This window comes from Drosophila subobscura, chromosome U, assembly GCF_008121235.1.
Source record: "Drosophila subobscura isolate 14011-0131.10 chromosome U, UCBerk_Dsub_1.0, whole genome shotgun sequence".
NCBI lineage: Eukaryota > Metazoa > Arthropoda > Insecta > Diptera > Drosophilidae > Drosophila > Drosophila subobscura.
Genome location: NC_048534.1, coordinates 7728596 through 7742001, shown reverse-complemented (window position 1 = coordinate 7742001; position 13406 = coordinate 7728596). Strand labels below are relative to the sequence as shown.

Sequence of the window (13406 nt, the reverse complement as noted above, 5' to 3'; positions counted from 1 at the left end):
ACGAAGAAGAGAACGAAAACGAAAACGGCGACGCAGAAACAAAAGGAAATCCAAAGGCAAAAGCACGATAGCAGAAATCCGAAATGAGAGCCTCGAGGAGAGACTTTGGTCTCTCGGTCTGTCTGTGAGTGTGTGTGCGTGTGTAGCTCATTTCAGTTCCTCTCCCCCTCTCACTTAGCTAAAAGCATATCAACTAACTGTACATGCCTTCCAATTGGAAGATCAACTCTAGTTGTGTGATATGGAGCTTGGAACGAAAATAAACAGCCATGAGCATGTTAGTCAGTAGATGCCCTACTTAAAACACGATCAACTTCCAAAAGAATGCCAATTTTAGTACTCGTATGTATGAATGTTTAATCTTGACTGTAAATCCCTTTACTTTTCCTTTACAAGTATGTACGTATGGCATGTGGTTGTATGTACTTATCTTCAACACTTTGTGGAGTGAAACGCCCACAATTAATTCGTTTAGTTTTTATTGCATTTAATTATGGGTTAGGCTATTCATTAGCATCTATTCATATTGCCTTTAAACTAATTTACCTTTTTTAATTTATAGTTTACTGGATTTATTCAAATTTAAGACAATCCAAAACAATACTACCAATAATATACGTGTTGTTCTGTATCAGTGGTGTGGTTGCACAAGGGAGCATCGGCTGCGGCTGCGGTTGTGGTCGTTAAGGCTTGTCGAGAACCCACTATTAATGCAAATCGAATGCGTCATTACCGTGCTCTATAATGAAAGTGCATTTAAGATACATAAATACATATTACAACAGTCTGTGACGTAAATCTAGATCGTCGCAAGACAAAGTGAAGGGATTTCGATGCTATGCTCAACTTCCGCAACTCGTACAATGTCCAGTCCACGCCGAGGAAGGGCTCGTGCTTCACACGATCTTCGATCAGATATGCTCCTGTTGAAGGCAGCAATCGTGTGAAGCAATGATCAGTCCAAGGCTTTCCATCAACGCCAGGGTATGCGCTCCCCTTCTGGCAACTCTGAGCGGCTGCGACACCTTCCAGCCTCCAGACACCTCCCTCTCTCACTCTCTCTTTCTCCACACGTGATGCCGCCAAAGCCGCGCCAAAAACTTTTCAGTCGCCTCAGTTGTCCAAGTGATCGCCAGCAAATACTTGTTTGTCCCCCTCTGTGTTTTAATTGAATTTGATGGTGCCCGGCGAAAGAACACGCGGTTAATTATATTTTGGAAATTATTGTTTTCTTTATTGCTTTTTTTATTCGAGTATATTATCTTTTATTTAAAGCTTACGAGCTTCTCATTAAACGATCGATTCAGTTTAATGACCATTTTTTTTTTATTTGTATTTGTCAATTCATTAATTTTCTTATCTACAATACTGTTAAATTGATTTTGTTATTAATAATTTTTTATCGGCTCTTAACTGCCATTGTTGCGGGAGTCAAAGATCAAATCTAAATTTACTTGAGAGGAAATCATCATTGATTTCGTCATCATAGCTCGAGAATTTCTGTGGCACACGTGAGTATTTTGGAGAGGGTGCGCGACTTTCTTATTGTTTTATTGTTGGAATTCGAAAAAATAAATAAAATCACTGATGCATACCTTAGACAACGTCAGTGCAGTCAAATGTATAACCGTCAGCTTTACTCTAACAAATCATTCAATAACTGCGACTTGAGCCCCACTGTGCAATAAACAGTTAGTGGAGCAAAACAGCAACGAAACCAGGTTCCATGCAGTTTCGTCTCTCTCCCCTTCTTCTCGTTCTTTATCTTTATCTCTCTCTACATCTCCCACCCTCTGGTTTGGCGTGCTGACATGACACTATCAACATTAGTGGAGCAGCAGCCTATTTTTCATATGAATTCCATTTATTTAATTGATATGCGAATGCAAATCATTTCATGTTAACAGTTTTGTTGGACCTCCTTCTATTGAGAAGAGACAGAGACAAATGATTATTTAAATGTTGCGGTTCCCGTTGTTATTTTGATCGGCAGAATAATGCTTACAGTAATTTAACATGAATCTCAAAATATTCCGTTTGTGGGTTTTTCTCTCCCATTGTATGCATTCCAGATAAACCGCAAGCGTACAAGGGTTACCAGAGGAGAGGCGTGCCAAGTACCGATATTACCTCGTTAACCCCTGGCGACAGCATAAAATAAAACCAACCGGCAGCCGACATGGGTGAACGTTTGTATAGGTGAGTGCATACACTTGAGAGCAACAATTCAAATTCAAATGGAAATTATTTTGAATTCTATGGAAAACATCCAATAGTTGGCAGTGTGACCGGGCTGGAAAACTACCGACCGCTTTCTATGCACCACAATCGCAGCCACAAATTTACCAGCAACAAGCAACATCTTTGCCACCGGGCGTACTGTGTGCGGATTTCAACAATTCCGGAGCTGGTCTAGACGGGGGATTGCGGTACTACCCCAGCAGCGGATTGGCCGGATATATGCAACCGCCGGGAATGCTGCCAGGGAAGCTTCATGGCACGCCTATGCCTACGCAGTTGGAGGTGTGCCAGCATGCGCACATCAATGGCAGCGCTTCCTGTTTCAACCGTAATCGCTATATGCCGTACAATCACAATCGCTCCTGCGCGGCTGCAGCGGCTGTTGCCGCCGCCGTACCCGGCCATCCGTTGCTGCACAGCTTTCCCCAACAACAGCAGCAGCAGCAGCAACAGACATATCAGCCATATGACTCGATCTATCAGCCGAGCAGCATGTGCCCTCTCTCCCTGCCCATGGCCTCGTCGGCAGCTCCTCTCGCAATCAGCGCCTCCGCCAGCAGCAGTGCTGCCGTGGACCACACAAGCGTTGCCACCCCGCACAATGCCTCAGGCAGTGATTTTGGCTACGCCAGCAGTCTGAACGAAACCAAGGCTCCCCGTTCTAGGGCCATAGCTTCCACAGTGGCCCTAAGTGGCAGCAGCAGCACTGGGGAAGGATCTGGTCAGACCTACGCCACAATTACCGATCCCAGTGATGCGGTAACTTTGCAAATAACCAATCTGGACTACTCACTGGATGAGTCGAGTCTGCGCAACTTTCTGATGAACCAACTAAAGCCCATTACGCCAGTGGTGTCGCTGATCTTTGAGGGCAGCTCCTATGCCAAGGTCACTGTGCCCGATCTATATGTGAGCGAACCCAGTGCATAAGCTGCCTGAACTTCTTTTTGAACTTTGTTTTCCCCAAAGTTTGCCAAGCAGGTCGTGTCCAATTTGCATCGAAAGAAGATTGGCCACAAGCGCATGCTGGTCAGCTACACACGCGACTCTTCCTTGACCGAGGTCAACACACTGCGTTGCCAGGTCGCTGGACTGCTGAAGGTATGAACAGACTTTGATTCCCCTTTGTGTCCTACAATTTTGTGCTCTTCCGCAGGATGTTCCGTACTATACACTGCCGATGTATAAGTTCCGAGAGCTTTTCCAGTCGCGTTTCAAAACCTCCATCAGTGTTCTGGATTTGTACAAGATGCAGGACATCTGTACCATTAACTCGGATAACAATGAGGATAAGTTTATAAGTCTGCAGCCAGAGCTGGTGAACACTTTGGAGAGCTCTCCGCTAATGGAGGGACTGCAGCACAGTGTCCCTTACTGCACGGTTCATTTCAAGAAGGAGCAGCACAAGGGATGGGCAGAGCAAGAGATTGAGCCGCTGCCCAATGTGTTTATGACCATTTCAGAGATCCAGAAGCTGATTTATCCGCTGCTCAAGAATCATCCAGGTGACATACCCGTGGCCACGCTCCTGCACTGCATTGAGGGCCAGCTGAAGGTGTCGATTATGGCCAACGAGAGCGGCGTCAACTTGGAGCACTTGGTCTGCTGTGTCCAAGGCATACAGATACAGGTGAATAACTTCGGCATCAAGATTCTTGGCTGGTTGGAGCTGAACAAGGAGATGGCCTCATCGATTGGAACCACCTCCTTCAGCACCTCGAATTCGAGCAGCTTGAACGGCAGCGACCGCATGTCGAATGTCTCGGGCGGCAGCTACTTCAAGAACTCTGTCGCTGATCCGCTGTATCAGATATCCCGCGAGGTTATCGAACTGGTGAAGATGTCGCCCAAGTCGACCATGAAGTTCAATCGCTTTATCCCGGCATATCACAATCATTTTGGCAAGCAATGTCGAGTGGCAGACTATGGCTACACGAAGCTCATTGAGCTCTTTGAGGCACTCTCCTCTGTGGTCCAGATCATGGGCGACGGAGAGAATCGTCAGATCACGCTAACACATCGCACCCAGATACGTAGATTCACGTCCGACCTGTTGCGGGTGCTCCGAGCTCATGGTAATAATTCGGTGCTGCTGTCCCAATTGCCGGGAATTTTCGCCCAGACCCAGAGCCGGAATTTCGATGTGACTGACTATGGTGTGTGCGACATTGTGGACATACTGGATGGTCTGGTCAACTCCAATATTGTGGTCTTGAGCACCGTGCAGCAGGGCAAGGACATACTCATTTCAATGCCCAAGCGCAAGCAGACGAACAGTGAGCTGGAGAAAACGTGCGTTTTTGCAGGGGAAATGGTGGAGCTGTTCCGGAATTCCCTACAGTATACGATACTGTTTCAGAAGTTCGTTCGCTCGTACCATTATCATTTTGCATACCAGTGTCGTCTCAGCGATTATGGCTTCCTGAAGCTGGCCGATCTCATGGACGCCATTCATGGTGTGGTTGAGATGGAGTCGACTGGCGATGAGGACAAGAAGATTCTACTCTCGCCAAAAGTGGCCAGGCGCGTGTTTGCCGAGCAGTGCGAGGATCTCATAAGGAATGTCACGGGGAACTCCACAAACTGCATGAAGCTGGAGCAGGTGCTGAAGTTGCACAAGAAGAAGTTTGGCTACCAAATGCTGCCACAGACTTTGGGCGTCTCGGATATAGCCACCGCCATTGAGCTGCTGCCCTATGTGGAGGTACAGCACAAGGATCAAGCCACGTGGCTGATTTGCCACAATGATGATCTGGAATTCCGTCAGCTGTGCTATCGCGCCTGTAAGCATCTACTGCAGCGCGAGTCTGCAGCGCAGACACCAGCCACAGATGCACCGAAAGCTGTACCCGTTGCAGCCCCTGCAACCCCGGAGCCCTTGCCTAAAGCTCAATTCTTAAGTGAGTTCAATGCAAAGCACACGATTCAGCTAACAGAAACTGCATTGCTTGCCATGCGACATACCATTGAGGTGAGTGATTGCTTTAGCTACGAGTACGTCCCTTTGAACTCGTATTTCCTTTCCAGATTTACGATGAAAACGATGAGCAGTACGTTCGCCCCACCAGCTTCATGAGGTTTCTTATGTCCATTGTGCGCATGCTGGAACAGCGTCCCAGCATGTATCTGTACGAGATCAAGAGCGGACTGGACTGTGGTCTCAGCACAACCTTTGAGTTTGGTTTTCCCAATCTGTATTCGGTGGTGGCTGCCCATGAGGATCTCTTTACGATTAACAAGGGACCCACGCAGGAAAGGAGCGATGTGTCACTCAATGTGAACTGCGAATGTAAGTGGGAAACAAACATAAGTGGTGGAAAGACAAAACTCACTCCTTTTACAGTACGTTTCAGTTCGGGTGTCAGTCATCAGCATTTGTTTGGCTCTCTGAAGTTGCCCTATGCCAAGCACAAGGCGCAGCGCACCTTCCGTACTCCTCTGGGCGAACACAATCGTCCACCGCCTGCTCAGGCGCCACCGCCACACAAGACCCGAGCAATTGCCAATGAATATGCGAATAGTGTGGCCAGCGCAGCCAATGCGTCCTTCAAGCCGCAGGTAAAGAGTTACCTGAACTACCAGGAGCAGTACACCGCAGCCACAAAATGCTCTCCTCCACCGAGTGCGAGCTCCTCGTTGCTTAATAGTTTTGGCTCGAGCTCAGGATCGAACCTTAGCTTGTGCAATGGCTGCTGCAACAAGGAGAATTCCCTGAACTCCTCCCTGCAGCTGTTCAACAGCTCGTTCAACTCCACTGGCGAGCTGAATGGCAGTCTTGGAGCTGGCGACTTGACCAACATTACATCCAGCACTGCCATCATGCCAGGCACCCCTCTTGCGCAACCCTCGCCAGGAAAGCTTTGGCATCGCCGTCAAGCCAGTTTCTATCAACAGCAGATGCAGCCGCCACTTCAACCTCACTCCTTTATGCAGCACTCAGGGAATGCATCTGGGGATCTATATGATTTAGTTGGCTGTGCTGCCGCGCCGATAGCCTCCATCTATGAGTCAACCAATCCTGATGCGAACACTACAGAGGTGAGAGATGAGACCCATTAAATTCTACCCTTAACTGACTCTTGACACATTGCAGAAATTACCTTTTTGGATCGATCCCATTTGGAGCAATCAATCGGAACAGCAACACACCCATCAAAACGTACTCAATATTCGTCTGCCCGAGCTTAAGTCGCTGAATGTGTTGCCCACCATGCTGCTCTCCCCGTATACCTTGTCCAAAAACGAGAACATGAAGCGACAGCTATTTAATTTCGATAATCATGACCGTAAAATAGCTTAATAAGGGCGAAAGCACCACAATTTCTGTCCTTTACATATTTTTATTGCATGGGCACATTGTCAACATTTAAGAGTTAGTGAAGAGCGAGTGAGGGGGATCAAGGTGAAATTACTACTCTATCTCCATCCCTTTTCTGCGCTTGTCTTTTTGAGCGTGGTGAATAAGTTAGTGGTAGCGGATAACGTCACTTTGTTAATAATTTCACCATTGGAGGGGATAAAGTTTGAGTGGACTCCAGGAGAGCTCACAGATCCCCACCAACAGCCTCTGATATTTGCCGTCGCTTTTGTTTTTAAGCGCTTCAATTAAACCTTTTTTTTATAAATTGTTAATTAAAACATATATTTTGTATTAGCTGTTATGAACAAAATTTGTATTATTAAATTTTTTCATTTGTTTTTGTATACTTAAAATGCCTTCTAAATCGTCTGCCTAAAAGTCTGGGGCCACAGTGCGAAAAAAAGCATTGGCCAGCTCGATGCCAAAAAATGTGGCCGCATTCGCTGGAAAAGCACGCAACATAACGGGGGTTATGCCTCTGTACAATGCCAGCAGACCATCATTTTTCATGAGATCCACAAAAACACTTCGTATGCCATGCTTGTATGTGCCCTCGGGAGCTTCAAAAAGGATTGTGGATAAGATTTGGCGCACTTATAAACTCTTAATTGAGTTGAACTAACCCGACTGCAAACGACTCTTGAGCACATCGGCTGGCATTCCACCGATCCAATAGAAAATCCCCGCCATTCCGCCGGCTATTATGGCCGGAAACAGATCCACGTTGGGTCTGTCATAGCGTCGCTTGTACTCAGACGTCAGTATCTCATAGCTGAGAAAATATAGTCCATTAGCAGGCAGATCTGTGGAGTAGAAAGAACACTTAAATATTTAACACAACAACAACAACAATCATTGTCGTACGACAATCAAAACCACCTCATAAATATTTTTAATTGCCGCTCTGGTTATCTAATCGAACGTTTATTAGATCACTTTTTTTAGAACTGAGTAACATGGAATGGTCCACCCATGTAACAAGGGGACTCGAAGTCAACCAAAACAATTAATTAAAATGCAAGCGCAATAATATAATATATGCACAGTGTATCGTAATACCTATTGCAGGCATAACATATAATTTAAGGTTGCAAAATCACATAACAAAAGTAAATGGATGACGTTTACATGCGGACTTGGAGTTGGTTGAGCGTCACAGCTGTCAACCAAGCCATTCTGTCCCGGTCTCAGATAGCTCGGCTAATTCGATTTGTATTACAATTTAGATCTGATAGGATAGAGTTGTAAAAACGAAAAACATTGAAAGAGTCCTGGGCTCAGAGAATATAAGAGCTAGAGCACCTAAATGTTGTGTGCAGACTCGCCTTTAAAGCATTTAAAATATTTTAAGATTCGCGAAAAATCATAAGCTCACAGCATATAATAACAGAAAATAAATTACAATTAGTTGTAATAGAAATTGTTTATTCTGTAAAGTACATCTTCAGCTGTCTGAAAGAGTTTTGGTTTTATTTTTTCTGCAGCTCTTTTCCTGTTAATGTTGCAGACAACAAAAACCAGACGAACATATTACCGCGATTTCTCTTAACAGATGTGCTCTAAGGTTCTTCAAGTTTATCGTTGGTCTCTTGCCTATTTAAATTTCCAACTGCTTCATAGCAAAAAGTACATTTATTTAACATAACTTTATGACTTAACTTAACAATTTCATTGCATGGCGTGGTAAAGAAATAACAAGAAACACTGTTTGCATTTAGAAATTGGGTGCCACAACATTAAAGAAATTGTTCGCCAGCTCTATGCCAAAGAAACAGGCCGCATTGGCTGGGAATGCGCGAATCATGATGGGCGTAACACCACGGTACAAAGCCAGTGGACCATCCTTTACAATCAGATCCTTGAACACACTGCGAACGCCGTGTTTGTAAGTTCCCTCAGGTGCTGCAATGTAAGAATAAATAAGTATAAATATAAAGAACAAATTTATTGGTTAGAAGTACTCACCGGACTGCAGGCGACTCTTGAGGACATCGGCTGGCATGCCCAAGATCCAGTACGCCATACCAGCAGCGCCGCCGGCAAAAATGGTTGAGGCAGTATTAATTTGGCCGGTTTCCGATCTGGCCTTGACCACATCCTGTATATACTCGTAGACCAGGAAGTAGAGTCCATTGGCAGGCAGATCTAAAAAAAAAGATTTTGTTTGTTTTGATTTATTCATGGGTAGACAAGACATTTTTAAATTAGCTAATTATTACAATCGAATCTACTCATAAATCTATGTACTTACACAATAAACTTATGCGAATATTTTAAGCATTTTTAAATATATTGATCTTGAATATCTTGAATTCCAAATTCTTGAATCCATCTTGCAATGAGCTTGTGTCAAATTGCTTGTACATGATTAAAATGCTCACAAGTTATGTGTACTATAAATGCATTGAAATAATACAATTAATTGTGGCAATAGTTCTAGCAGTACGGCAAAAGTACAGTACTCGCACTCGCAGCTAGTCGCAGCCTTTCAGGATTTCTTTCTTATTAATTGATAGCAATTTGATAGAAATTACTTGAGATGGCCCATCCACCAATGTTACGAGTATAAATAAAATTTCCAAATAAAACTCAAAGAGTAGATGGGGCAGATTCACTGAAATCTTGCACAGAGCACGACCTTGTGTCCAATGGACTTCGATGGGCCAGCCAAACTTCTCGCCCAATTGCTCAAGCCATCAAGTTACATATTTGTATGTACAATCTGTACACGAATATCTCAATATGCAGGCACATATGTACATATGTACATACACATGCACCATGTTATACAATTAATGTTTTTTATTCTTATTTGGTGGCTTATCCAAGCAGAGGATGTTCTTATCGGCGACTTCCTTTAAAAGCAGAGACGAACAATATATATAAACAATACTACGAGAGTTCAAATGGGGAACCGCCTTCATTTTCTCAGCAATTGTTCAGGCATGTGGCAGTCGCGCTGCGATTTCGTTTTAGTTTATGAATGGCATTCGTCGAATAAAGCGTGAAGCCAGAATGAAGATGTGGGGGATCGTCCAGGGCTTCAAGACGCTGCTGATCTTGCTAATGCTGACAAAGGTAAGTTGCCCACCTCCGAGCTGTATGTTTATAAGGAAAAGACTGCGCTTAATCATAGCCGATACATGGATATGAGCCTGAGCCCGAGGTGGAACTGGAGCTGGAAGCCCTTACCTGTCCAGGCAAATGCGTTTGTCAGCTGGAGGCATTCAATGAGCTGCCCATTGCTCGCTGGGTTAATCACATGGCCGGGCGGAATGTGGATGATGGCACACCCACAAAACTGGCCACTTGCCTGATTCAGTCCCAAAACGAGTGGCAGGACCTGAGGCATTATTTGCCAATGGATTTGCAGGCACTAATATTGCTCTACACGGGCAATGTGGAGAATCAACTGGCAGGTGAGGGAACTTTGGCATTCGATTGGTTATACAAGTAATTTTATAATTCATTTCACAGTTAACACCAGCAGTCTGCGGCAACTGAAGCAGCTAAGAACTTTGGAAATTCGTGGCACCGGAGCCACCCTGATCATCGATGATCCGCTGAAGTTTCTGCAGCATGCCAACTTTGAGCAGATCCGATTGCAGGCAAGCGATCGGCTGCAGCGTCCAAAGTTCTCGAAGCTACCCAGTGACGATTATGAGTACAAGCCGCCGAGTGAGCTGCTGCCATCCAGCGAATATTCCACCAAGTATCCGCTGCAGTTCGAGGATGCCGCCTCTGACATTGTCACCTATGAGCAGCACATGCAGCGACTCAAGCAGACCAGAATGCCCAGCTTTTTTGGCTGGAAGAGACTGGAGGTGCTGCGTATCGTGGGCTGCAAGCTGGATAAACTGCACTGGCAAATGTTCGATGGGTTAACCCAACTGAGGGACCTCAATCTGGAGCGGAATAGCATTGAGGAGTTGCCTCCGTTCGCTTTCTCGGGTGCCCTGAACCTGAAGAGTCTCTCCTTGGCCCACAACGGCTTAAGTCGATTGCATTATCTGGGCCTCGCTGGCCTGTTGCAACTGGAGACACTCAATTTAGCGGATAATCAACTGGGGCGTCTGAGTGAATTGAGTTTTCCGCCCTTGCCAAAGCTGCAGAAGGCAGATCTGCGCAGCAATCCTGTCAAGTACATCCTGCCTGGCACATTTTGGGTAATGAACGATACGAGGGAACTCCAAATGGGCAGCGACCAGGCGGCTTTGGATCTGCGCACTTGGTCTATTTACGGACAATTTGATTCCCTCAACGAACTGCGCACACTCGTCCTTGGCAATGTTTCCACGGAAACTCTAGAACAAGGAGTGTTTAAGGTAAGCAAAGGCCCAGGCCTCTTCTTTGACATCTTTTCACTCCAAACTCCACTTTCGTAGGGTCTTTATAACTTGGAGTTTCTTAAGCTGCGTGGGAAAATCCACAGCATACAGTTCGATGTCTTTGCGGGCATGGAACAACTCAGGGAGCTGGACATTAGTCAGTGCGGTGTTTCGGAACTCTCCATGGATGCATTCATGGGCGTGAAGCGACTGAAGTTACTCAACCTGAGCCACAACAATCTGACGAATATGCCTCATGGCTTGCTGGATGATCAGCAGAGGCTTGAGGAAGTCCAGCTGCAGGGAAATCAATTGAAAACTTTGCCCGAGAGTTTTCTCCGGCTGCCACTTGTTCGCGTGATTCGTCTCGATCAGAATCCGTGGCAATGCAGCTGCCAGATGCGTTACTGGAAGCCCTACCTGACCAATGTGGTGCGGGGAGCCAGTGTGAAGAGATGTGTGAAGGACATAAATGGCGATCCCATTTCGTGCAGACTCGAGGCGCCCTACGAGACGGACAAGAGTCTTGTGCCACGCTGCGCCAACTATAATGGACGCAGTGTCTACTACGTGCTGCGCAAGCAACTCCATTGTGGCGACATACAAATCCTTCAGCCGCATACAAGAGGCCTGCCACTGCCCCACTGGCGGAAGATCGAGCTGCAGGAGCAGGACCAGCAGTCCAAAAAGGCACGGCCCAGGAAAGTAGCACAGAAGCCTAAAAAGCAACGCAACACTTTGCAGTTTGTGCTGCAGCAACAGAAAGAGCAGCCGCACCCGGAGCCGCTCGTGTTGGAGATGTCCAATGAGATTTAACTCATACTCTTAGGTTAGCTTTAAGATTACTTTGCACTTGAATATGTAATAAATGTAATAATAATGGAACCTCACAGCCAATGGTGTCCACTTACCCCTGAGCATGGTGGCGCAGCTGCCCTTGAATACACTGCGAAGTCCTCCCTCCTTGTAGAGCTTGCCAGCGCAGTCGATCATTCCATTGTATTTACGCTGACCGCCCTGCCCTTGTTGTGTTTGCAGCAGGACTTTGATTCGCTCTCCTGGCGCCATAATCAGCGTGGAGAACAGGCCCGAAAACGAGCCGGCCACAAAGATTTGTGAGTAGGTGAGCCTCGCGTCCTCTCCTCGCTGCTGTAAACGTTTGCCCAGCGCATAGCCCGCAAAGCACATGGCAAAAATGGGTGCAACACCCGTTAGTGGAGCTGACATGCCCTTGTACAGGCCACGAACACCTTCGTTCTTTATCGTTTTCGCAGCACAGTCAAAGGTTCCTCTGTAGAGTGGCTGCTCCCCAGGCGCCGGTCGCGGCATTGTCTGCAAGCGCACCTGCATGGCACACAATATTCGGAATTAGTTGTTATTCGTATTAGTTAAAGTAACTCACCTTTATGGTATCTAACGGATGTCCAGAAAGAACATTACAAATTCCACCGAAGCCGCCTGTGAGGAAAGATTTGGCCGGATTCGCCTTTCGCTCCGTGGGCACTTGCTCCGCGGTTGCCATTGTAATTCCCAAAGGTGTTTTTTCTGCAAAACAGATTGAGCATTAATAATTTGTTGTATTGCTTGGAGTTTGCACCCAGCTGATTATTGGATTGGGTCCTAATCTAGGGCTGTCTGCTCTTGCGATAAAGTCTCAACCAATCAGATAATACCGAGACGTTGTGGCATTTGTTACGCCATCAAAGTGAAAGGTTAATTTCTGATAGATGCTTTTTTAATATGCTGCTGTCTAGCAGCATGTCTAGCATGTCTCACCCAAAATATTGACTCGTCCGCCTGGAACGAACCTGTTGCTCTTGGTGTAGTGCGTGTCAGGTCCAGCCACGCAACTAACTGGGTCTAGTCTAGCAAAAAGCGGGACGCCAAAGCTCACACAAGTGAACTGATATTGTTATCAGCGCGAAAGAGGTACTTTGTGTTTTAATTTTGTGCTAGCAATTAACTAAAAATTACCTTCACTGTATGTACTGAGCCGGCTGCTGGGTACAAAGTTCGGAAGCTATTTATTTGCCAGCGACGTCGTTGCCAGTGATGCTACCTTGATGGGGTAATACTGGCCTACTCGAATTTATTATTAGTATTTTGCATATGTGTGCAATATTTAAATTTCTCAATTAAATCAACCATTCCATTTTGATTAGTGTGACCGCGGAAAATATACCAGGATAAAAGACCTCTATCAAGACAATTCAACAAAATTAATCCGCCGAAAATTACTTCGCGTGTAAATTATACTATTCGTGTAGATCCATTCCTACTTTTCACCTAAACAGCGCTAATATCCTTCAAGTTTTTCTATTTTCATCTGTTTATTTATATACTCACTGGTAAACAATGGGTTAATCGTTCTCTTACCATGATCAGAAATATTCCTGGATTTTGATATTCGACTTGATATTGCAAGCAAGCTAATACTCTTAGCTCTGGAAATATAATTTTCACCGGTAAATGAATAA

The 13406-nt window shown here is 45.6% G+C and overlaps 3 protein-coding genes across 7 annotated transcripts; 2 read left to right on the top strand and 1 right to left on the bottom strand.

Annotated features, from left to right (window-relative positions):
- The first annotated feature begins 1104 nt into the window (after positions 1-1104).
- Positions 1105-6947, top strand: LOC117902104. Its single transcript, XM_034813209.1, has 8 exons — positions 1105-1511; positions 2073-2199; positions 2277-3150; positions 3211-3342; positions 3398-5212; positions 5269-5530; positions 5585-6279; positions 6335-6947. Exons 2-8 carry the CDS (start codon positions 2180-2182, stop codon positions 6539-6541), a joined length of 4005 nt encoding a protein of 1334 aa, XP_034669100.1. The 5' UTR covers positions 1105-1511; positions 2073-2179; the 3' UTR covers positions 6542-6947.
- LOC117902109 (congested-like trachea protein) lies at positions 6495-13056 on the bottom strand. 5 transcript variants are annotated; one of them, XM_034813217.1, is made up of 5 exons: positions 12904-12949; positions 12332-12474; positions 11841-12273; positions 8567-8746; positions 6495-7161 (listed from the first exon to the last, which is right to left on the bottom strand). In XM_034813217.1, exons 2-5 carry the CDS (start codon positions 12449-12451, stop codon positions 6974-6976), a joined length of 921 nt encoding a protein of 306 aa, XP_034669108.1. In that variant the 5' UTR covers positions 12452-12474; positions 12904-12949; the 3' UTR covers positions 6495-6973. The 5 variants fall into 5 exon arrangements, with proteins under 5 accessions (XP_034669108.1, XP_034669109.1, XP_034669110.1 ...); XM_034813218.1 differs by lacking the exon at positions 8567-8746 and adding an exon at positions 7225-7404; XM_034813219.1 differs by lacking the exon at positions 6495-7161 and adding an exon at positions 8215-8503 and having other exon boundaries at positions 12904-13056.
- On the top strand, positions 9524-11816 carry LOC117902106 (insulin-like growth factor-binding protein complex acid labile subunit). Its single transcript, XM_034813214.1, has 4 exons — positions 9524-9679; positions 9738-10020; positions 10079-10926; positions 10987-11816. The coding sequence occupies exons 1-4, from the start codon at positions 9581-9583 to the stop codon at positions 11743-11745; spliced, it is 1989 nt and encodes a 662-aa protein (XP_034669105.1). The 5' UTR covers positions 9524-9580; the 3' UTR covers positions 11746-11816.
- Positions 13057-13406: the final 350 nt, after the last annotated feature.